At 32.4% G+C, this 25,844-nt stretch overlaps 2 protein-coding genes across 2 annotated transcripts in view; one reads left to right on the forward strand and one right to left on the reverse strand.

Moving 5' to 3' along the window:
- Window positions 1-25,844, reverse strand: part of LOC103574706 (POU domain, class 6, transcription factor 2) — a 506,104-nt gene that overhangs the window by 309,137 nt on the left and 171,123 nt on the right. The window lies entirely within an intron of this gene.
- LOC103574728 (uncharacterized) lies at window positions 1,331-9,604 on the forward strand. The gene is made up of 15 exons (XM_053741734.1): window positions 1,331-1,540; window positions 1,602-1,655; window positions 1,742-1,966; window positions 2,050-2,270; window positions 2,336-3,245; window positions 3,313-3,506; window positions 3,572-3,930; window positions 4,143-4,168; window positions 6,141-6,254; window positions 6,315-6,368; window positions 6,446-6,670; window positions 6,753-6,973; window positions 7,230-8,142; window positions 8,879-9,087; window positions 9,177-9,604. The coding sequence occupies exons 1-15, from the start codon at window positions 1,423-1,425 to the stop codon at window positions 9,510-9,512; spliced, it is 4,179 nt and encodes a 1,392-aa protein (XP_053597709.1). The 5' UTR covers window positions 1,331-1,422; the 3' UTR covers window positions 9,513-9,604.

Below are 25,844 nucleotides of genomic sequence, written 5' to 3' on the forward strand. Positions count from 1 at the left end.
TGGGGTTCGTCGTGATCAATACTCGTAATTAAGACGGTGATTGTAATCAATCTAGCAGACATACGCCAACGCTTAGATGACAACTGATAACTGATAGACTGGATTTCGTGATATGAATACTCAGATGTCCTTAGATCTTAAAAATATTTTCGGTTTTAATTTCTCTGACATCGCTTATGACACCTGATGAAATTCCGTCACAATCATCATCAGTTCATGTGGAAAAAGTACAAGTCACTTTTTTTCATCCAATCAGGTCTGACCATCAAGATTTTTGGATTCGGATTATAAAACATTTTTATACGATGGCCTAGGATGTGTGGACTCTTTTAGATCTCAATGATATTTCGGCTGGATACCCACAGATTTTTAAATAGAGATTATGGGTATATATTTAGGGTCATTGGCATAGGGAATTAATCCCTTGGGTTCTTGGGGGAGACCTGGACCCCCTCTAAAAAATCATAAGAAATATTTTTATTGAGGGAAATTTGTAAATTACATCAAACTCAAAAATCTAGACTATGGAAAAAAAATTTCAGGGTCCATTGTGCCCCAGTCTCTTCTGTATTATCATTTATTTTTTTACACATAAAAATATAAATGAAAATTTTTCAATTTCATTTTATTTACCCAGTATTTATTTTCTGAACTAAATGTTGTGATTTTTCTATTGTAAGATTCTATAGCTGTTGGAAAAAGAATCAGGTCGATTAATCGAGTCTAAGATATTGTGTTTACACACGTACATTTGTTCAAACAGAACGAGCGACCACTGAAATTAAAAAATAAATTTTCTTTTTAATTGATTTCAAAACTTAGTTGCTAAGAAATTTTCAAGCTAATTTTTAAAATAAATCTAAGAACTTAAAATTTTTCAATAATTCAAAAAGGAAAAAACAACTTATTTAGTTTTAATTAAAAAATTCAATCTTTCTATTTTTAACACGATTATAAACTGTTTTTGAATCAAAGTTCAAAATGGCAGATCGCAGATAACAACAATAAGCTGACAGTTGAAAAAAAAAATAAATATCCTCGCTGAACGAATTTATTGATTTTCAATAACAAATCGAGTGTCTGTTTGTCTATTTACGTATTTTTTATTCTTCAGCAGTATAATTACGTAAGTAAAGAGTAAACAATCATGGACGACATTCTATAAAAATTGAATATGACTGATTGTGTTAAATCGTATTATCCAATAAGATATCGCCAAGTTTCGATCTCTATATTGTACAGAAGTGAAATAAATAAATGATTAGAATGACACTGACATTTACCCTTGACTCGCGTTACATCTCCATTAGGTCTAGTGGGATCGAAACTTTTCAGCCTTGATGATCATTTAAATAACTGAGATCCGACCACTTGTCGTCAATAGCGAGTAGTCGAGGAGACTGGTCTTAAGTCTATTTCACGATGAAACCAATCAGGCAAAACACGCCACGGATGCGAGGGTTGCTCGTGGTAACAATCATCGGAACGATTTGTTCGATAATCCATACCGAAGCCGCCAGTCTTGTGTCTCCACCAAAAGGTAAGTTGTCTCTGCGCTTTGGTTTGTCATCAATATTCATTTAATTTCGTTGATCCCATAGAACCAGAACACAAATGCACAGAAGATGAGTGCGTCGTAGAACGTCTGGAAAGTGGTGAGTTTGCTACCAGCTTGGTGTATTTAATTTTAGTTGATAGCCCACTAGTTCATGACTGATTTACGTCTTATCAAATATTACAGCGGCGCGTATTTTGAAGTACCGTAACCCATTTGTTGAACCTTGCGACAATTTCTACCGATTCGTTTGCGGTTTTTACAGTGATTTTGAAATCACTGGTAGCCCACAACTCTACGAGTGGATGCGAGGTGCTACTATTAACGGACTGATTGGTGACGATGATGTGAAGAGTGAATTCAAGCCTTTTAAACTCATTCAGGATTTCCACGAAACCTGCATGAATGAAGGTAAGGACACGTTACTGATCATATTTTCTGGAGGTATCAATAAACGGAGTGATTTTTGATAATGACATCTGACGGAATCGTAGAACTGTCTGGAGAACAAGAGCTGACTGCTGTGAAAGATGCTATCAAAGAACTGGGTGGTTGGCCCGTTTTGGAAGGTGACAAATGGAATGAAGCAGACTTCGATTGGATGGAATTTACTGCTAAATCAAAGGCAGCTGGAATCGATCTTAACTATTTCTTGGGCTGGGAACCAGAATTGTTACCTGACGGAACAGAAAATAAACTGATATTCAACCTTCAAGTAGGTTTTGTATGAGTACATGTCACTTTTTTCATGGATATTTATTTTTATGACTTTTTTTGCAGAAAGCTCCAAACAGCATCGAATACATATGGGCCTCAACGGAGGAAGAACCTTTTTACCAAAATTACATTGCCGCAATAGTAAAACTTCTTGGCAAGGAAGACAACGTCGATGAAGAAGTGAAGAAAATAGTCGAGTTTGAAGAAAAATTAATCGAAATCAGCGATATGCAAGATCCAGATGAGGAAGACATTATGCCTGTCGATGGGTTAAAAGAGAAAATACCTGGTGTCGACTGGGAAAAGCTGGTCAGCAAGACTCTGATCCCCTTTTTGGATGCCGATGACAAGCCTTTTATCAAAATCTGGGATGCAGACGCGCTGCAAGAAATGATAAAGCTCATAGACAGTACTCCTAAACGTGTACAAGCAAACTACGCCATATGGAAAGTAGTTCAGTTCGCAGTTCATTACTTGACACCTGCATTCCTGAACGCGAGAGATAAGTTCTACAACGAAATAACATACGAAAGAGACGGTCGAGAAGCCGGTTGCGATGAAATGACTAAGGAATACGTCGGAGAGGCTATTGCCTTCTTCTACATGTCCCAATATAACGATGGCTCTGAAATAATAAGTAGCATGGTAGACGCGATCAAGAAAGAGATGATCAAAATGGTGAAAGAGTCATCGAAATTCAATGACGCGGTCAAAGAAAAAAGCACCAAGTTGATCCAAGAACTGCCTGTAACTATTGGCCCGTCAGAAAAGTTGTCAGACCCAACGCAATTGGAGAAATTATACGAAGGGGTAGAAGTTGATAAAGGAAGTTTTCTGAAAACACTCGTGAATTTCAATAAATTGAGATTGCGCCTAGATTATAGCAGCAAACTAAACAACGACTACCATTTCAATGCGGAGGAAGAAGAAGATGGAAATCCGGGACTGCCTGAGAATCATGAAGGTCATTTATGTAAGTGTTTTATCTGAGCACATCATTTATCTATGGAATTGTTCTATTGAAGGAAATCCCTTTTCAGATATACCGACAAAAATGTTAGCAAGCCCAATATTCCATGAAGGTCGTCCATTGTACATGAATTTCGGGGCGGGTGGCATGGCTTTGGCCCATGAAATCTATCCTGCAGTAGCCACTTTGGCAGATACTAGCGACCAAGCTGAATGTTTCAGTCACCTATTTGACGATCTTAAAGAGCCAGAACTACAAAATATGGTAAGTATTCTACTGTTTTCATAAGCTGATACTCCTACAAGCTGGTTAATTTCCTGAACTTTCAGACCAGTACAGCCAAAGTGCATGGGGTAGCTGCTCAATACATTGCGTTCAAAGCAGCTTATCATGCCTACAAGGACTTAGTGGCTGAAATCGGCGCAGAAAAACCATTACCTGAAGTTCCCTACACACCTGAGCAGTTATTCTGGATTTCTTACGCTGGATCTTTTTGCTCCGCAAACAAGGAAGACGAAGAAGATGAAGAAGAAGGAGAAGGAGAAGGAGAGGAAAAGGACAAAGACGATTCACTATCGCTGCCCGAAATTGAAGTACTGAGAATTCTAAGAAATGTACCCGAATTTGCGGCCGATTTCCAGTGCGCCGCTGGTACTCCAATGAATCCCGAGCAGAAATGTACCTGGTGGTAAATCACACCATCGACCACTAAAATGTTAATCTGATAATTTTGTTAAAATTGTATTTCTTATCATAAAAATAAATAAAAATTATGTTTGGCTAAAATAAGCAACTTTTTCATTCACTACTCAGTTACTTCCTTCAGATATTGGGCATTTTGTCCCCACAGTCATGGAAAATTTCCTTCATAGTTATAGCTAGCCTATGCCTGTTTTTCAGCTGCGACTGCTTACAAAGACTAAAAAGTATTAGTTTTTGCAATGAAGGTCAATTTTTCGTTCCATGTTTTTTGCAGACTGACTGATGACTTTATATCGATAATTCTTATCACCGCTTATCATTTCTTGGCACCCAGCTGGTACGATGATAAGAACTTGAACTTGTAACCCCGACGTGGATGCCACTGTAATGACGTGATACATTGTAATATTATGTCATGTGTTCATAGTAATCACAATAAACCTGCTATCAAATTTATCTAAATACGAGCTCATCTGAAACGATTTATTCCGAATCTATTCAATTTGCCTGAATGTCTTTACTGTGGCAGCTGGTCAATGGTGGCATTTTCCTAAGATAATTTTGATCCACGATGTTAAAACGAACCAACATTTACTGCAAATCCATTCCCATGAAATCCAATCACTCGATTCCCTCATTCCGGCGTTCGTGGTTTCTTCCGTAGTATGGATTCCATGTTTGGTCGATTTACAGCCCAAAGAGGGAATGAGATTTGATAAATAGCCGAATAGATTATTCGCAAAGAGACGATTTAGTAATCATGGGAATCGAATTGGTTCCAATTCCAGTTACATAGAGAATAGGGAATTTTAAGAACATTTATAATACCTCTGCTTAAATTTCGAACGATTTGTTACTGTGTCATGGTGATAACGATTATGGATTTATACCAGTAGATTTTAAATTTAAAGCTCTGTAGTACTCGGTATCTAATAGCGAGGAGGGTGATCCTGGTTTGTATACTTGAAATCATAGGGAAAGACGAAGTAAATCACCATGAAATTTAAGATACGGGAATTCGCTCGATTTTTTTAATATAGAGCATGAAAACATCATGGCCATGTTTTGATTTACAATTTACAAGGATAAGAAAAATAAGTAATCATTATGACAATGATCTTTATGCATTATGCCTGCATTTTTTTGACAATAATTGAGAAATCAAACTCTTGAGATAATGAATAAGTATTTAAAAATAATAAATCTATTTCAGGATTGAAGGACGAAGATTATTATCACAAGATTTGTGTGTCTGTTATCAATTATTTATTTAAATAAAAAATCTGGAGAACTATCGACTCTGTGAGCAAATCGGTCGAGCGGCTAACGAGTTATGCAACAAAAATTTGAAAAAAATTTTTTACGATTATTTTTCAAATAACATGGACTTGAAAATCTAATCAGTTCTAAATCTTCGTACACGTGGATGTTCATCTACCAATAGTCGGAATTACTTTTTAGGACCTCAAAACGTCGAACTGATAAAACTTCAATTTTCAAAAATCCGACGAAAACGAATAGGTTCCTTTTTTTTGGAAATTTTCAATTTTCATAGATGGAGGTTAAAAATGCATTTAAAAATTTTTAATAATTAATTTAATTACTCTCGAAAATTCAATAATTTGGCCATCGATCCACTCGATTTTGAAGTCGATCTTTCTAAAAAATTCAAAAAAAATAATTTCTTAAGTACACGACGTTTGACTACTGATATAATTTTGAAAATAGCCATAATAATTTCCGAAAACCTCAAAATTTGTAAAACCCATAAAAACCCTAATTTCGACGATCGGCTGCAAATCAACCATATTCATATTTTTTATAAATTTTTGATCAACAAGTTATAAACTTATCTTGTCTTGACCTTCCTTGTAACGGAAATAATAAAAAGAATTTGACTTATTGGCCTAAAAATATTTATCATATTATTCCATGATCGATTATATAACAATATTCTAAGCTATTATCGACAAACAAATTCAAAGCGACAAGGTTGCGTCGACAATATTTTAATTTACTCTACAATGATAAAGCCAGCAAGTGATAAGAGCGACTGTGATCTCTACCCTTGACTTACACCATATCTCGCTTTGTTTACAAGGGAATAATTACTTTTTAGTCTTACTTGATGACTATATAATGATTAAGAAGTTAGGAATCTGTTACTAAGACTGAAAAGTCTAGAAGAGTAACAAGAAATAATCTTTGACATGACGATGCTCTGGCAGAAGTGGCCCTTGGCTCTATTCGTAGTAGCCATCGTGTTCGTTTGTTCGATTAATGGAGCCAGTATTGTTTCTCCACCGAAACGTAAGTTATTTTATCACATTAAATATTTCCATTATTAATTTTTGAACCCTGATTACACAGCGCCTGCGAACAAATGTGATGATGCCACTTGCGTAATTGGACGCTTGGAAAGCGGTGAGTTTCATGATTTGTTTGTTATTATGTTGGCAGAATCATGACTAACTTAAGATTTTTTCTTCCTGACGGTACAGCTGCGCAAATTATGAAGCACCGCGACACGACTGTTAACCCTTGTGACAATTTTTACCGATATGTTTGCGGGAATTTTGAAGTACCAGAGGTCGATAAATCTCCTGAATACCTTGAGGCAATAAAAGATATGCTATTAAATACGATGATTGGTCTTGAGGCAGCAATTACTGAGTACAAACCCTTCCAACTCATTGAAGAATTACACGATACCTGCATGAATGACAGTGAGTTTTATTTTTACGGATTGTCCCTGATATACAAATATACATGTATATATGGTAATTTTGGAACTTTAATCACTTTTAGGTGCTCGTGGACCACAGGGTCTTGAAACATTGAAAGAATCTTTTACATTTATGGGAGGGTGGCCTCTTCTTGAAGGTGACAAATGGAACGAAACTGGTTTTGATTGGATGGAAATTATCGGGAAATCTAAAATACTTGGTTACAATATAAATTATTTCTTAGACTGGGACCCAGAAGTTTATTTTGATGGTGAAAATCAACATATTATATTCGAGCTTTTTGTAAGTTGTATATATTTATTATTTATTTATGATATTGAGCGATGCATAGGAAAAATTTCTGGTTACTGCTGTAGTTGAGGTTACAACAAGTTCGAGTAAAAATACGCAAACTCAGTTAAAAAATGCAATTTTAAAATAGACTTATTTTAACACCATTTTCGGGTTCAAATCCAACACCAAGATAACATGGACTTACATAATTTATGTTTCAGTGTTATATATCAAACTATATCTCATGAATTTTTTTTTTCTCTAGACGGCCCCGATCTTTTTTGAATTTATGATGTCCGAAGAAGATGATCATCAGGTTTACAAACAGTACATGGCAGATATAGTAAAACTTATGGGTGTTGAAGGTGACGTCAAAGAGGAATTAGATAAAGTCTTCGAGTTTGAGAAAAAACTCAATGATTTAACTGCAGAAGCGGTTTCCGATGACGATGAGAAGGAAGAAATTAAATCTGTCAAAGAATTGAAAGAAAAAGTTCCAAGTTTAGATTGGGATGAATTCATCGAAAATACTTTGACTCCTTTTATGGATGTCGATGATGTGCCTGTTATAAAAGCTTCAGACCCTGACACCCTGACAAAGTTAATAGACCTTATTAAGAACACTCCGAAACGCGTCCAAGCAAACTATGTAATCTGGAGAATGATTCAACTCTCAGTTCCTTATTTGACCACCGAAATTAGAGAAAAACAAAAAGAATTTTGGAACCAAATAGGCTACGTTGAAACTCCCCATGAAAAAGCTTGCGAGGAATTAGCTAAATTTTACATGGATGAAGCCGTTGAATACTTTTTCTTGGAGCAATACAATGAAGACAGACAAGTATTATCGAACATGGCGCAATCTATAAAGAATCAGATAATCAAGATGATTAAAGAATCCGAAAAATTGACCGAAGAAGAAAAGGAAAAGGGCGTTAAAACCTTGACAGATATGGGAGTGACTATCGGACCGTCTGCGATATTCGAAGACCCGACAAATTTAGAACAATTATACGAAGATGCTAAGATTTATCCTGACAATTATCTGAAAACGCTATTGAGAATGAATATGTTTAGAATGACACTGGACTACAGTAATGACTTTAATGAAAAGTTTTACAGAAGCGAAGAGCAGTCTGGAGACATAGGGGAGCCAGATAATTTCGATAATCATATATGTAAGTTTTTTGAACAGTCATTTGCAAAGAGAAAATTATGGTAATGGTTTTGAGAAGGTTAAAAAAATATCAACCCATAACATTACAGTAATAATTACTTGGAATTATGGGATAAACGCCCATAATTTCTGGAAAAAGTTTCTATAACTATACGAAAAATTCCTATAATTATGGTAATAATTCCTTTATCGTGTAGTAATGATTACCATACTTATGAGAATAGTTCCCATAGTCCCATAATTATATTTTAGTTCCCATAATATATGTTAAATCTTCCTAAACTCCTACGATAACGAAAACTATAATATTATGGTTACGACAATCATATTGTCATGGTAATATTTACTATAATATAGTGATAACTATTACCATAATATTATAGAAATTATTATCATATTGTTGTGGTAAACCCTACCATAAAATTATGGTAACGATAACTATGCTATCATGGTAAAAATTATCCTGAGATACTGGTAATTATTACCATGATATCATGGTAGTTATTACCATATTATGGTCGTAACCCTTACCATTATATTATGGTAATAATTACTATACTATCATGGTAATAATTACTGTTCGATGATGGTAATTATTACCATTCTATCACCTATTACCATTCTATATGGTAACCATTCTCTTAGTATATTGTAATTATTACCGTAAATCTCTCTTTATGATCGTCTTTTAAGGGTTTTCATTTAGAGCAATCAAGGTTAACCTAAAAATGTTACAGATATTCCGACTAAAATATTAGACAGTCTTCTATTCGACTACGAGCGCCCACTGTACATGAACTACGCAGCTGCGGGCATGAGCTTAGCCACAGCAATGTTTGAAAGTATTCAAGATCTCGGAATCTTGAAGGACAACGCTCCAACTGAACAGGTCACATGTTTCAGTGCGTTGCTTGGTAACATATCAGACCCCGAAACACATATTCCGGTAAGTGATCAGTTTATTTTATAGATCATCGTATTCACTCTCAAAATTTATGAAAACAATCTTTTATCAATCAATTGATCATGTTTCAGGTTATGCATGAAGGCGCATCAGGTATAGCTGCTCAATATATTGGATTCCGAGCTGCCTACAATGCCTACAAAGATTACGTGGCCGAATATGGCGCGGAACTTCCCTTGCCTGAAGTTCCCTATACTACGGAGCAGTTGTTCTGGATTTCATTCGTCGAGCCGTATTGTTCCATCAACGTCGAAACGGAAGATGATGAAAATGTTGAGGGCACTTCATTAAAACTCCTGGAATTCACGCTGATGAAAGTTCTTGGAAATGTCCCTGAAATTTCGACTGACTTCGCGTGCCCCGTTGGATCTCCAATTAATCCTGAGAAAAAATGTGCCTGGTGGTGAAAAAAAAACGCCGTAATTAAATTATATCATGATTTTCTAAAATTTATTTGTCACACATTATTATGAAAAATAAAATTTATTTCGTTCGGCAATTATAAGCGTATTTATTTATCCTTATCGTGACTATAAAGTAGTATCACCTGATGAATTGAAACGGTAATTTTTAGTTATCGATTTACTGTAATACCTTTTGACGAATAATATTGTATTATACATCTTCTTGTTATTTCATACCGTTCATTGACTTTTTAGTGCAAACGACATCTACAACACTACAGTTAACGTTAGTAATCGTGAACTAGATGGCGCTGATAAGAATTGACAATTTAAAAATATAAACAGTACAAAGTCATATATATATTTAATTATAACATTCTAATAATAAGAAATTTTTGAATAATTTTGGGCGCCATACAAATACATATTTTTTTATTTTTAAAATATTGGAATGGCGGGTAATTTTTTTCTGTGGAAAATTCCAGTGAGCATATAGATATAAAAAGTCAAAATCACTTTGAGGATCTTGAAAAAAAAAATCCACAAAATTTTTCTTTACTATTTCTTGAATGAGATCGGTCATGCCCAGAAATTTTTTTTTTCATAAATTATGGGACTATCATGATGACTTTGTTTGAAAAAGATCAAAACAATTTGTGCCAGTGCTGAAAAAGCGACAAAAAATAATTAGCGGCTTAGAGGGGCAGTAGTGCCCCGTACTCTTTTATATATACTCATATAAATTTATTAGACGACAATATGATATTATAATGTTTTATTTTACTGTGAATCTATATCATCGATTCTGAAAAATGCTGTCCATTGAATCTTTCAAGTTCTCTAGTAAAAGTAAGCAAAGGCTATTTAGATTCAAAAATGGCGGTAACTTGTGATATCGAGACTGTTCTAAAAAAAGTGGGCGCCACTTGTATAATAAAATAATTTTAATTTGCAATAAATTTATATCAAATCATCATTTTTATTGTTTATTTATGTACATTTATTGCTTCAATTTTATAATTACAATTGTTTTTTCAAACATTATAAAGTTAAATTTTAGAGTTTGAAATTTCAAATGCCATTTTAAGTCTCCAGTTTGTTTTTCGATGATTTGTGATCAAATTAGCCGGGCTTAGACTTTACCTCGACTATCCCATAACTTCAGCTCTTCTCCAACAGACTCCTTGTTTGAAGTAACCGTTCGAACAATAATTGAGAGCATCACAACAACTGTATCCATAACTCGGGTGACACTGAAATTTTAATAATTTTAATAATATAATAATAATTTTTTTTAATAAAAATAATAAAAAAAAAATTACCCATGCCCTATAGGCAGCACAAGCATTAGTCGTTACTGCGAAAAATCCAATAATAAAAATAATCAAAATAATTTTCGACATCGTAAGGTCAAAACAGTAATAAGTCTTACAATAAATAATTTAAATTTGAAATTCGTGCGGTTGATAATTTTCAAGTGTTATGCGCCTCTAATTTCAGCAGAATTTATATCTACGGATTGATATAAAAATTGGATAAATTTTTAGACATCAATTCATTGATTTGATAACCTAATTATGCAATCATGTTGTGAATAATAAAGCTGTTATACAATCTGGATAAACTTGATAAGTGTAGTAACGATTAGCAAAGTGAGAAAATATCCAACAATAGAGCGATCTCCATTTTGGAATACTTTTTTTTTATCATTAATTAATTTAATATTTTTAATTGATCAAGTTGAATCAGATATCGAATTTTCATACTCATTTGAGATTAATTAAGGAATAGTCTTAGTAACAATTGAAAATTTAAATATTCTCAAGATAGTTTCGTAGGATTTTTTTTTTTAATTTTAATTAATATGAGGCAATCAATGAAATCTATTGAATTCCGAGTGCGAATTTTTAAACTTTTATCAGACAAAAAAAAAAATAAAAAAATGAAGAGGTTGGACCTGAAAGGGTATACGAGATAAAAAAATATTTTTTTAATCTGTTTTTTCGAAGAAGCAAAATTTTATGACCTCAAAATGAGAATAAATAGGGGAAATAATTAATTGTATAATGAGGGAATAACAATATATAAAAAATTCAAATTTTTCTGAGCATAATTTGTTTATTTAAATGTCAAAAATTTTTTCGTGCGGACATAAATTAATATTTTTTACCAAAATTACATTTTATTTTCTATCATAAGCAGACAGGAATTATGATGATAAATAAATATTATTGTCATTAACCATTGAAAATTCCAGTTTGTTTCTCTTTACAGACTCCTTGGTAGAACCAACCTTCGTTACAGAACCAAAAATCGTCGCAACATCTGTAGCCGGCGATTGGGTGGCACTACAAATTATAAATTTTTAATTTTATAATAATAATAATAATAATAATAAAATTACCCATGAATCTTTAGCAGAACAGGCGTCAGTAGTTACTGCTAAAAACCCGATTACAAAAACCAATATAATTAATTTCGACATTTTTTATCAGAGAAAATTTAAATCGTCTCCAACAACAATTGCAACCCACTAGATTATTAACAGATGCAGCTGGAGATGAGGATATTTATACTCTTCTATCAAAACAAAAACATGAAATTTAAATCGCGTGTTTTTCCATCTATTCAAGTGTTTTTATGCTTGATAATGATAATAATGAACAAGGGTAAAAAACAAAGTGTTTGCATAATCCGAGATAAATTCAATTTAAAATTTCTGATAAGTCATTTTTCATTGAATTAATCTATTATTCTTTTGGTTGATAAAAAAAACATTTTTTTAATTGCAGCTAACATTGACCTTAAGATTTTTAGATTGAATAGAAAAATCCTCGAACATGAACTTTGACAATCTGGTTTTTATTTCTACCAGATGAATTAAATTAATTAGATAAATATTTAATTTTTCATAAATATTATCAATTTATTTTTATTTAAAATTTAATTTTATTACGTTATTATTTCTAGTGTGGTCTACCCGGAAAATTTTTAACACCACCGGTGTTATTTTACACCTTTTTCGGAGTTGAATTTGACACTGATAACCTCAACACCAAGATAGCATGGACTTACACCATTTTTTACAGCGCATTGATACATACATACGTATGCTAACGTGGGAACGTATTCGCATAAAGCAGTAGCACCCACTCACAAAGATGTCTATCTCTCTCTGCAGTTTGTCCTTATCATACGTGGAATAATCAGCGTCTACTTCTACTTCTACCTTTAAAGTGCATCAGAAGCAATACAAGCGCCCTATCCCAGGACTATTCACCAGGTAGCCGGTTCGTGAGTAGCATTCATAGCCAACGAAGGCATCCCAACCAATTCGCAATACTACTACAGCAGTTGAATTCACATTTTCCCCTATTATGTGTGGCCGTAAAGGATTACGAGCCGCTTATATTCCGTCTACCTGCAGACCCAACGATTGTGCACATCTCTTATGGATCCTAGCTATTAAATTATCTTAACAGTCTACACAATTATTAGTGCCTACATACATCAAATAGTCTCTTAAAAAATTTTTCTAGTCTCCATGTAAATATTCAGTGTCAATATGGCCCAACTTCACCAAAAATGCAATATGGGGCATCTAGAACAGTCACTTCTTCCCAATTAACAAAAAAAAAAAAAATTTGGCGCCCAATGCCCCTTTCGGAATTTTGAATTTTGACAAATTAAGTGGGTTCCATTTTTCTTCGGGGGTCCATTTAGCCCCAGCTGATTTTTATATGTTCTAAATATACTTAGACAGCTTGATAAATATTAAAATGAGTTAGAGTTATAAATTAAACCACAAAGTATGATGATAAACCAGAAATTACACACATAACTCTGGCGATGTTATTTTGAGTTTGACATTCAATTAACGCTTAGCCTCAAGTGACTCCACTGTCTACATAACTTTTGCTCGCCTCAGTTCCATTTGTTTAACATATGAGTTTGCCAACAGATTTTACGAGTTTAGCTCGTTCAATTTCCGCGGATATACTTTTAGTCCCGTTAAAAAAATAATTTACCCGAGCGTCGACTGACCGCAAAATAAATTTTTACTATTTATTTATCATGTTGACCATAAGTTTATTATATAAATATATTGATAGACGTATTGATAAATATTTATATTAATGATAATTGCGTGTCACGCGTCACGATCGAAAACAAGTTCCGCCTGGTTATATTGTCCGCTTGTGTCATTTCCGGTAGATATTAGCAGTTCCGCATTCGTTATTTTATTTGTCATCAGCTCACTTGTTTGTCTTCATCCACTTGCCATTATTTATTCATACAAATAAACTTCCTATTGAGCACCGGGCGTTTGCGGATATAGCGTATGAAAATGGTCATGGTTAAAATAAAAAATAAATAAATTTAATATTTAAATGGCTGATTGTCTTTTCAGTGGACTCCGTAATATTTGCGACCGTTGGTCAGTGTAACTGTTTATTATTTTTTTTAAAGGATATTTTATTGAGGTGTAAGAAGCACAATATTCCACGTGGTTATATAGTATGCTGCTGAAAGTGATGCTGGTACGATAACGCGTTTATTGCCGCGTGAGATGTCAGAGTGAGATCTGCGGCATGATAAATTTACTGGCACATCACTACAGGTGGTGTACAAACTTGTAAAACCCGATAATAACAAAATATTTATTGTGAAAATTAAAACAATATTAATCTTTATTTTTTTAATTATTTTCACTCTTATGGCTGATTTAGTACTGAATATATGACCTGCGTATGCTCAAGGCTAAATTTTACCCTAACGGGGTAAAATGGGTCGTTTAAAAATTTTTAATTTGAGTTTTTTTTGCTTCAGTCATATTTTTTTAACCTCCGAGTGTATTTGGGGTCAATATGACGCAGTTTTGGAAAAAAATTTAATGTGGGGCAAAATAGACTTGTAGAAAATTTTTTTTTTTACTTTTGGGCTGCCCATGGTCCATTTTACCCGTTTGTATCGTTTTTATAAAAAAAAAATCCATATCTTAGTTTCTCAAATTTTGAATAATTTTATGGGTTTTTTATTTTTCGTATTTATGTTATGGGTAAAAAAAATTAAATTATGAAATATTTTTATTCAAACGATTAAAATAAAAAATAAAAATAATTATAAGAAGTTTTAGATTTTATTCGTCACATTTTTATCTGACAAATGGATCGTTATATAAATAAAAATAATGTAAAATAGTATTTTTACGATCGACCTGAAACACTTTATTGCAACATTTATTACTATTAAAATCATCAACAAATTTCATTACCGTCTAAGATTCTCTTAGACATTTAATTAGCTATTTATCTAAATATTAATGACACTTAAATTTGAATATTTTATTTCCGTCGAAAAAGTCTATTTGTATGTTAAACAGACGATTTTTTATTTCCATAATAAATGAAAAAAAAAAGAAAAAATTTGATAGGGTCTCAAGTCTCAAGTGTAAATTTTAAGTGACTGCATCGAAAAAAAATAACGATTGAATTATTTTTCAAGTTGGATTAAATGTTGATTTTTTGCTGGCTGGTTATTCAATATTATTTAATGTCCAATGTGTCATACTTTTTATTTAACGACAAAAAAAAAAAAAAATACCAAATGAGTACAAAAATGTGTGGCCATCTGTCGTTGACAATAATGCTCTTTGACAGTCATGAAGAAAGAGCAGACGAGCCATATAAGGATTTCACCATCAGACAATATACAGTTTATTAATGTGAGTAATTATTTACCGTTAATAATATAATTATTAATCAAATGTAATATTTAAAAATTATTATAACCATTCCGATCCTTTAAATTTTAATTAATACAAATTCCTGAAGGATCTACTTGACTCTAGGAGCCCATTTTACCCATAGGACCCTTTCCTGAAATTTATTAATTCTTCGAACCCAAAGAAGTTATTAATTTCTTATATTTTTGTCTGGCTCGAAGGACCAAAAAAAAATTAATCAGAGTTCAAATGAACCCTACACGTTCATGCATTTTTAAAAATTTCATTTCGCAATTTACTTGAGTTCTACTGTGATCATTTAACCCCCCTCCTATTTCTGACATCACTGTTTTAAAAAAAAATGTAAAATGATTGTTTCGAGCTTTCGAATTGTAATAAAAAATTTCTGAAGGATCTTTCTGACTCTAAGGATCCTTCTTACCCCGTAGATCCTTCCCCTAAATTTTTTGGATCTTACGACCAAAAAAAACTTGTAATTTCTTATATTTACATCCGGCTCGAAGGACCAAAGAATAAAAAAATAGATTTAGGAAGCTTACATAAAATATCTGAACCAAATCCGTATATATATTCATATATTTATACTGGATTAAGAGTATAATCTGTATGAGAAACTATACAAAAACCTCTTGATTTAGGTTTTATAAACTGATAAAAAAATTGAGTAAAATAAAATTGAAAAAATAAATAAAAACGGATGAATTCCATGTCATAAGTATCTAGAAAGCTTAAAGCGGATTTTCGTTCGTAGAATTGAGAAAATTTTAATCCACTTAGCTGGTATCATCTTGTCGGTTTACCGCTGCCTGATCCCTTGTGCAAAGAATGAAAAATATTTATGTAGTTTTATTTTATTCAAACTTCATATTATATGGATGTGTTATATTTTATAAATACATACTTATTAATTCAATTATTTATTATTTCCAAAAATTTTTAAATTAATACAATATTAATTTAATCAAAACATTAGTAGATCAATTAGCAGACAAATAAAATGTACTTAAGATTTTTCTACATAAAATTCTGTGGTTTAAAATTAAAATTAATTCTATTGTTAATGAAAATTAAATAAAAAAAAATTAATTTTTTTAAATTAAATTAAACGTAAATTGAAAATAATCAATTTTTTACAGAATTAATTCTTGAAATGAAAGAAACCATAGAAACGGAAAAGAACTTTTTAAAATTTGAGGAATAAATTTGAACGATAGGGGGCTGAAATGACACATGAAGACTTTCAGATTTGTTTATTATAAAAAAGTGTTGCATCTTTCCTCAATTGTTTTTATTGAATATTTTCCGCTTTTTTTGTTAATCACTACTCTCTCCATCGGGTGCTTTTGTGGCACCTAAATATTCTTCATCAAAACATACCTTGGTATCAAACATATTATAGTAACACATTTGATCACAACATTCTTCGTGCTCTTCACACTAAAAATAAAAAAATAAAATTATGTAAATTGATAAAGTAAGGGTGTGCGTATAATTCGAGCCTACGAATGATACGGAAAGTTTTAAATAATTCGAATTTATCTAAAACTTTCGGATTATTTAAATTATTCGATTCAAATTTCGGATCGAATAATTTTGCATGATTCGAACACGATTCGCACACCTCGAGAATACAGTTTAAATTTATCTATTGAAATAAAATAATTATAAATAAATAAATTTATTAAAAAAACAAAAATACTTACGGTTTGTCCTATTGTCTTGCAATCTTCTTCTTCTCCTTCACAAACAGCAGCGACAACAAACCCAATTAATAGGATTGAAATCAAATATTTCGACATTGTTGAATAAGCTAAGAAATTATAATTATTTAATACATGACAGTTAAAAAAAATATATATGTATATATAAATATATATATATATTAGATATCTGTCTAAAATCTCTAGATATTTGTCTAATATCTCAGAAAATATCAATCTTAGTGATTTGGTGCTGAGGACCTTTTTTGTAGGAAATTAAATTTCCTATAAAATTTTTATTTACACTTTTTCAGTTGGCCTCGTTGTTTATGAGATAATAACAGAAAAAACAAGAATTCTATGAAAAAATTCGGTTTAGCGGTCCGTACTACCCCACACGTATGAGTTACGACTTTGTGACAAGGGACACTTTTGTAGAGCATTCAATTCTGAGAAAATCCCAACTTTGGGCGAGATGATATCATTAAATGTCGCGGAATTACAGAAGTTTAAAAAATAAAAACCCAAGTTTACATGTATTTTAAATGGGAAATCTTCACCTGCTCTGGGAAAGTACTTAATATTAATATTAAAGGCTCAAACCCTCAGGGAATTTTTTAAGGGTATTTTCAACGAAATTTCGGGATGGGAGCTGAAAAAAAATAGCCGCAAAAAAAAGCAGTTCAATATATGTCAGACTGAGCTAAAAAAATCAACCATTTTTTTTTTCTTTCGAAACTGTAAAAATATTATTCCTGATGACCGAAAAAAATGATAGTGCAAGTTTGAGCCCTTAATATTAATATTAAAAGGTGTATCTTTAAGACTATTCGTTTTTTGACAGAAATTTCGATTTTCACCCAAAACTCATTTACTAATTTTATATAACACTCAATAAAAAAAAAAGAATTACTAACAGTAAAAAAAACGAATTGGAATAGTGAGTACTTAGCATTGGAATTAAGAGCTCATATTTGGTGAAAATTTTTGCGGAAATGAATCCCTAATATATATATATATATATATTTACTGCATAATAAATAATTATTAATATTTAGTAATGAATACTTACAATTTTCAACGATCAAGAGCTTACAAAGTTCAGGTACAAATGAGTAATTTTGAATATTCGCGGCCCCGTTTTTATACGTTTTTTACTGATAAAATATAGGAGTATGTCAATTTCTGGGGATAATTGTTCAGACCTTGTTAACTTTTTGAAATGTGTCATCGAAAGTAATTGGCTGCAAAAAGTTTTTATATTTTTCGATATATTACTAATTTAAAAATATTTTTTTTTCTACTGACATATATTTATGATTAATTAATCTTAAATATTAAAATACAAGCATTTTTGGGTATAGAAATTATAATTTTTTTTAAAATGAACCAAGCCGTCCGTGAAAAATAATTATCCAGAAATTAAATTTATCAACAACGCTAAAATTTCATTGGTCATTCTTTTATGTTATCACTAAAGTCATTATTTTTGTCAATGAACAGGAAAAGTACGACATTGCACAACAGGGTATCGAAAAATATTTTAAAATATTAATTTTTTAATATATGCAGGCTTACGTCATTTGACTTTTAAATTTTATGTTAATTAAAAATTTTTGCTCTCTAACTCTCAATAAGAAACTGGAAATTTTTACTTATCAATCATAACTCATTGATAAGACAAAAATTAATTCCAAAATATTTTTTCTCATGAGTCATGAACACAAGAGAAAAAATAAATATTTACCTTAAAAAATCGGTGACCTACTAGACCTTTTTTTTTTTTTATTATAAGACGCATTAATTTCGCAATTAACGGAATTTAAATCGCATGTGTGCCGGTGTTTGATAATCAGCTTTAAAATGCTCATTCATATATATATATATATATATATATCAGCAGCTAGACTAACTGGTTATCGTTTTATATTTTTTTCCTTCGTGTACAAGCTTCCTATTGGATAATTTTGTCGGCTATTGTCAACCAGCATATCAACTCAACAAATGCACTTGCAAATACAAAAAAAATTATTTCCGTTCATGAATTTCAATAATCAAATAAATAGCAGCTAATTTTAAATACAAAATTTTATAAAAATGCTGACCCATTTATTTCCCGAAAATTGTAATTGCTAATTAATATTAAATTAATAAAGTACTGGACAGCAGATCGATCAATTGACAAATAAAAATAACATTTTGGTTTTAAATTAAAATTTATTTTATTGTTATCGAAAATTTTATAAAAAAAAAATTTTGTAAATAAAATTAAACGTAATTTCAAAATAATCAATTTTTTGCAGGATAAATTCCAGAAGGGGAATTTTTTGTAAAAAAGGAAAAGAAAGGGCTACAAGAACCTTTTAAGATTTTGGTTATGAATTCAAACGATAGGGGGACAAAATGGCAGATGGAGACTTTTAGGTTAGTTTGTTATAAAAAGTGTCGCATCCTTTTTCTTAATTACTTTTATCAGATATTTTCTGCTTTTTTTTTTAATCATTACTCTCTCCATCGGGTGCTTTTGTGGCATGTAACCATTCATTATTAAAGCATTGCTTGTAATTATAATTATTCCAGTAACACATATGCTCACAACATTCTTCGTGCTCTTCACACTATAAACAAAAAAAAAATTATGTAAATGGATAAAATAGGAGTGTGCAAATTATTCGAGCCTACAAATGATCTGAAAACATTCAGATAATTCAAATTATTCGCACACCTTTAGTATAGGGTTAATGGGGAAAGGGGGAGGGGAATGGGCTGACATTTATATTACATATAAGCCATAATTTTTTAAGAGGCCCATTTTGCCCCCTTCCCCTATTTATCTACTGAAATAAAATTAAAAAATTAAAAATACTTACAACACTTCCCAGTTTCTTGCACTGCTCTCCACAAACAGCAGCGACAACAAACCCAATTAATAATATTGAAATCAAATATTTCGCCATTGTTAAATAAGCTAAGAAATTATAATTATAAAATATATATATATATATTTTTATTGCATAATAAATCATTATTAATATTTAATAATAAATACTCACGAATTTCAACGACCAAGAGCTTACAAAGTTCAGGTAAAAATGAATCATTTTGAATATTCGCTCCCCCGTTTTCATACATTTTCTACTGATAAAAATATAAGAACGTCAATTGCTACGGATAATCACTAAGGCCTTGTAGACTTTGTAAAATGTGTTATCGAAAGTTATTAGCTCGTTAACTGCAAAAAAATTATAATATTTTCCTCGATATTCTTATAAATTCCAAATATTTTTTTTATTTGCACCCAAATATAATTAATTAATTTTAATATGAGTATTTCAATATGAGTCTTGAACACAAACGAAAAAATAAATATTTACCTCAAAAAAATCGGTGACCTACTAGACCTTTTTTTTTTTTTTTCTTATAAGACGCATTAATTTTGCGATGAACAGAATTTAAATCGAATGTGTGTCTGCGTCTGATAATCAGCTTTAAAATGCTCGTTCATATTTATATATATACATATATATTCTTTTCTTTTTCCGCCGTCCGACGGTGAACAATATTCTTAGCACCGATCGGTATTGGAGATGGCGGCGTCGTTTGCGCAGTTCGCCACTGCCAGAGGCCCTTCAAGTATCTTTTCCTGTTCATATTATTATTATTATTATTATTTAGCAGACTTGTGATGCTGGTGCTCTTAATCGGCCGTAAATAATTGCATTTATCACACCTACATTGGCCCTGCTAAAGAAACCCTGATGAAATCATCCTCATAAATATTTCTGATGCGCTGAAAATTATCAGCTCGCCGCGAATAAGCATCCGCCTGTTTAAAAAAAAATATATATGAAATTATTTATATAATTAACTGGAACGGATCAATCTAATTGGTGATTGCTGATGATTTCGTTCCGTAATGGACATTGATTTTCTTTGGAAACGAGGGTTTTAGAAAGCCATTGATTGGATTGGTATCAGATGCCAGCCATTGGGTGATAATAGGGATCGCTGATGGGAAGCGAGTTTCCAATGGATAATCTGGTGATCGTGATCTATATAATGTGTTGGTACCGGGTTAGTGGATATATATATGAGTTGAGTTTGGTTTGGTTATGATCTGGCAAATGCACAGCTGCGACTGCTTAGAGTATGGAGAGCGCGTTAACCGTGAGACGGCTGATATAGATATGGTTCATGTAGCCGGATCTCATTGTGAAACGCCTTTGGCCTCCAGAGAACACTCTCCAACTGGGCAGCCAACACTTGACTGCAGCAGATCGAGATAGACCTGAGTATCTGAGCTCGAGCACTAATTCCTGTGCTAGATATTATTCCGGCTCTATCTCCGGGGATCCTTTGGTCTAAAGCTGATTAGGGTAAGCACAAAGCCAGTAATCAAGGATTTGTAGATAAGGATTAAGTCGCTACGGATTTTAAGTTTTTAAATTTCGCAACCTAGACTTTGGCCGAATAGCCTAATTTCGATATTTTTTATTTTTGGTCAGTGAAAATGGACAACATTTTCAAAATTTTTTCTTTTGTTATCAGCAAATTTTTAGATTAAGTAGAGGATCAATTTTGAAAAAGGTTCTACTCTTGTAATTAAAACCAGGATTTAATTTCCGCCTTTATTATAAAAATAAAAATTTTCTCTGGACTCTCTAATTAGTGATATGATTACAGTATTGCTAAAATTATTTCCAGTAATTGATATGAAATAATGAAAGCTAATAACAAGTAATTAAAAAAAATTTTAAGTAACATATTTAATCAGCTAGTCCAATTTCAGACGTAAAACCTGTAATAAAAAGCATTTTATTATATTTTTCATTTCATTTTGTAGCAAAGGTACAAATATATATATATCTATACATAAGTGTATATGAGAGTTGAGAGATCGGACAGAACATCCTTTCCCACACGTAAACCCACGTTTCTTTAGATCTCTACCCACTTCACAATCTTTTTTCCCCTCTGCCACATTCTCTCAGATCTCTTTTCCCATCTCAGCCACGTATTCTTTTTCTTCCTATTCCTCTACTTCTTCTTCATCTTCTTCTTCTACCTCTTCTTCTTCTTTTTCTTCTTCTTCTTCTTCTTCTTCTTCTTCTTCTTCTTCATCCTCTTTTTATTATACTTATACTCATCCTTATTATTTTTATAGCTAAAACATTTCTCCCTCTTCATCATCATCTCCATCTGTCTCACTCGCGTTCGATACCTCTTGAGTATACGAGACGTGCGTCGTGCCCGCGGCCGCCCACGCGCCGACCCAACGCCCTTCGCACACTCTCATAATGTTTGAATCATCTATTCCTCTTTGTTCATCACTTTCGCACGCCTCAGACACTGCCAACTCATGTCCCATAAATTCAATATATACATATGTATATATATATATATATATATATATATACATATACATATATTTGAATGCTATTTTGTCAATCACGATCATACTTAAATCAAAACCACTGGTTCAAATCAAAAACCCATAACTTTTAATTTGTTGTGATGGATTCGTGGAATATATCAATGTTTAATATATAAAGAAAATAATTTATGATACATAATTTATTTTTGCAATGGTAAAGTTGAATGAGCGAGAGTAGAGAGCAGAGGGGCGGACCTGGATAACTTTAAATCATCTCGTAATTAGTAGTGTACTGAGTAATTCACTTTTAAGATCTCTCATCTCTGTGGTTAATTTTAAAAATTCTGTATCTCAGTCTTAAGTAAATGTATATATGAAAGAAAAGTCATTTCGAAGCTGAGATAATTTTTTTTTACTTCCGTTGGCGAGTAATTGAAGCCAAAATTACAAAAAAAGATACCAGAAGTACTTTCAAATTTTGATACCGCATCTCTGAGGAAAAATAATTTTTTTTCATCAAATCTTGCATTAGGTACTGCTAGATTGTGCTTTCAGCTTCAATTTAACCACCTCAAGAGCTCTGTAGGACCATTTCTTGCAAAGTTATGACTGATTGAAGAAAAAGTGACATTTTTACTTTCACTGCTGATAACTCGCGATCTAAATGTCTCACAGAAAATCTAGGGTGTGTTTTGAAAAGCTTAAAGTGTCAGCTTAAAGATAGTGTACTACTTTTTTGTCTAAAAAAATTTTTTTATAACTTGGCATCAATTTGAAGAAAAAATCAGAAACAGCATTTTCATAATTTATTGTTTATTGTAAAAATTTCGGTTAACAATGATTCAAAAAAATTTTTGAATTTCGCATTTACAAACTAGATATCAAGAGCTTTAAATTCCTTTTTTTGTTTTTGAAATACGATTTTTTTTCACCAAGTTACAGCATTTTTAAAATGTAACCAAAAATTAAAGTCTTTAAATTTCGATAAAATGTTCGATTCCTTAATTTTAAAAATTTATAAACAGACGAAAGACACTAAAATATACTTAAGAAGACAGTACAGCAATTAAATTCATTTGTCAATAATTTAACGTATGTTGACGTATTTCCTTCATATGACGGGTGGTCCGATTAATTCGCATCAAGTTTAAATTCACAATTAACTTATATGTCCTCTCAGTTTGGCTAATTGCCGGCAGACTCCAAGAAACAAGAGCCAAGGGCCACAGAGCTTAATATTTGTGTGGCCCGACGGAAAAAGCCTCGACGTATGTCCCTAAAAAAAAAGTTATTCCGATTGTACCTTTTTTACCGAGGAATCGCGTGCATTGGTGGTCTTTAGTCCACGGATTCTTTTTCAAATGCTTGTCTTGTTTAAGAGTGTACCCGAGCAAAAAAATAAACAATTAAATCCGCTATCTCTCCATCTGCTGATAAAACACACGGCGCACGATCCAGGATCCGAGGCACCCATGCAGTCACGTACCCTTTTAGGCTCACTAAATTAAAACGACATTTTATTTCCGAGTACATTGATTTCGATCAACTCATGCTGGATAACTCTCGAAACTATTTTGAGAATTTCTGACTCCCCTATCAAGATCGATCATAATTTCAATCGTCTAAATGGCTAGCGAATTTACTTCTTTACCCGTAAAAAAAAATGTTTATTTAAACGTGTAATCTAAAAAAGGATTACCAGACTCCAGAGTATTAACAATTTGTGGTTCTATTAAAGTTAAACTTGTTGAGGCAGACACCAGCGAATTTCAATTATAAGTATTCAGGGACTGACAAGGGGTAGTATGAAAGAACCATCTGAAAGTAAGCCAGTTGCTGAAGAAGGCCAGAAGCTCATTCGAAATTCGGTAGCTCCAAAGAGCGCCTCGCAGTAATGAAACATTCACCGGCATACCGCAAATTGCCCTTTGCTCAAACCCATCCGCCACTCTTCTATATATATATTTATACTACTCGGCATCAAGAAATCAACTGTTTTAAAGCCTCTACCTCTACCTCGTCCTCTTCCTCTGCCTCTATCTTATTTTATTTAACTTTTTTCTTTACAATTTATTTTTTAAACCCCTGGTGTTTTTTGCCGGCTTGCCGTTGGGCGCCAAATGCTCAGCGCTTGCCCCGGGCAATCTCCGTACGCAATTATTGGTTTTCGGCGGCGGGCAATTTCGCACCGCAAAACGTAAACTTTACATTCCATCTTACCTTGTTCTTATTATTATATATATTGTTGCAGATCATCATTCATTAGAAATTATTTATAAACATCAAAAATTTTTTTTTATACCGACAGAATTATCTATTATTAAAATAATAATTTACTTATCACTCAGTATCGTCTTCTACCTCCTAATATACGACAACTTATCATAAATTTTCATATATTTATATATTGAATATCAAAAAAAAAAAATTTATAAAAAATCATTTTCGACATTTTCTTTGATCTCAAACCTCTGGTCTTGGCATCAACGACGTAATTGATAACGTCAAAGACACTGAAGGCCCGAGGCCGAGTGAAACTTTGAACCGTCTAGACTAAAAAAATTATCTGCAAAAAAAAAATTCACTGATAAACAAATCCCTGAAACTTTTCCATAAAAAAAAAAAAAGTTATCATCGAAAAGTCGGTTAAAAAAATATAATACAGGAGTATCGGTATCAGAAAATGTAGAGGTTACTTGAACAAGAAAGTAACGTAAAAGAACATCACCCACGCTTTCAGGTGAGACCACACAAGTCGCGTCATTTGTTAGACATGTGCACACATGCAAGATCATGTCCTTTAGTCGGCCCGTCACAATTAAACATTTCTCCCATCCGCGAAAAATTATTCCGCTTAATAGATTTTTATTTAAATACCCTGGCCATTTTACCTCAGCTGTAAAAATTCACCCCTTAGTCACTTGGTCCCATTAAATAAATAAAAGTCAGTTAAGTGACTTGTGACATTTATTTTTCCTTAACCGCAATAAGAGTTCCCATGAGTTCGAGACGCTCTAGTAAGATAGCGCTGGCAGTCAATTTATTACGTCTCTTAAGACGTCAGTGATTAATCCAGTGAGTAAACGACCACCCAGAGGGCAGTAACTTAAAGATTTAACACTTGCTTTTAATCCAATGGGTTAAATCTTTCAAATCTGGTAATTGTTGATTGGTTATTTTATTTAATTAATTAATTAATTAGTAAATATGTTTATTTATTTAATTTTGTTGAGGGTTTTAAACTAGGGGCATAATGGAGAGTGGAGAGTTGGGAATATAGATACGGTCTTTGTCGCTTAGACGATTTCACAAAGGGCCCAATCATTCAGCTTGGCCCCGAGAACGTGTAATGAATGGCCGGCATTTACATACCAAGATGGCGAGTGGTATCTTATTACAAACGATAGCTGTGGCTCTGGGATGGAAGGAATGGCGAGGGGTGGGTTCGCAGAATTAACAACGCACGACGATTCCGTTGCGTTTAGTCTTGAGTACCGTAGCCTTATTCTGGTTAT

Source organism: Microplitis demolitor, chromosome 9 (assembly GCF_026212275.2).
Source record: "Microplitis demolitor isolate Queensland-Clemson2020A chromosome 9, iyMicDemo2.1a, whole genome shotgun sequence".
Taxonomy (NCBI): Eukaryota; Metazoa; Arthropoda; class Insecta; order Hymenoptera; family Braconidae; genus Microplitis; species Microplitis demolitor.

Coding starts and splice junctions, on each gene's coding strand:
- LOC103574728 (XM_053741734.1), top strand. CDS start 1,423: ATGAAACCAATCAGGCAAAACACGCCACGGATGCGAGGGTTGCTCGTG. Junction 2,271..2,335: donor AACTGATATTCAACCTTCAA/GTAGGTTTTGTA, acceptor CTTTTTTTGCAG/AAAGCTCCAAACAGCATCGA. Junction 3,246..3,312: donor GAATCATGAAGGTCATTTAT/GTAAGTGTTTTA, acceptor ATCCCTTTTCAG/ATATACCGACAAAAATGTTA.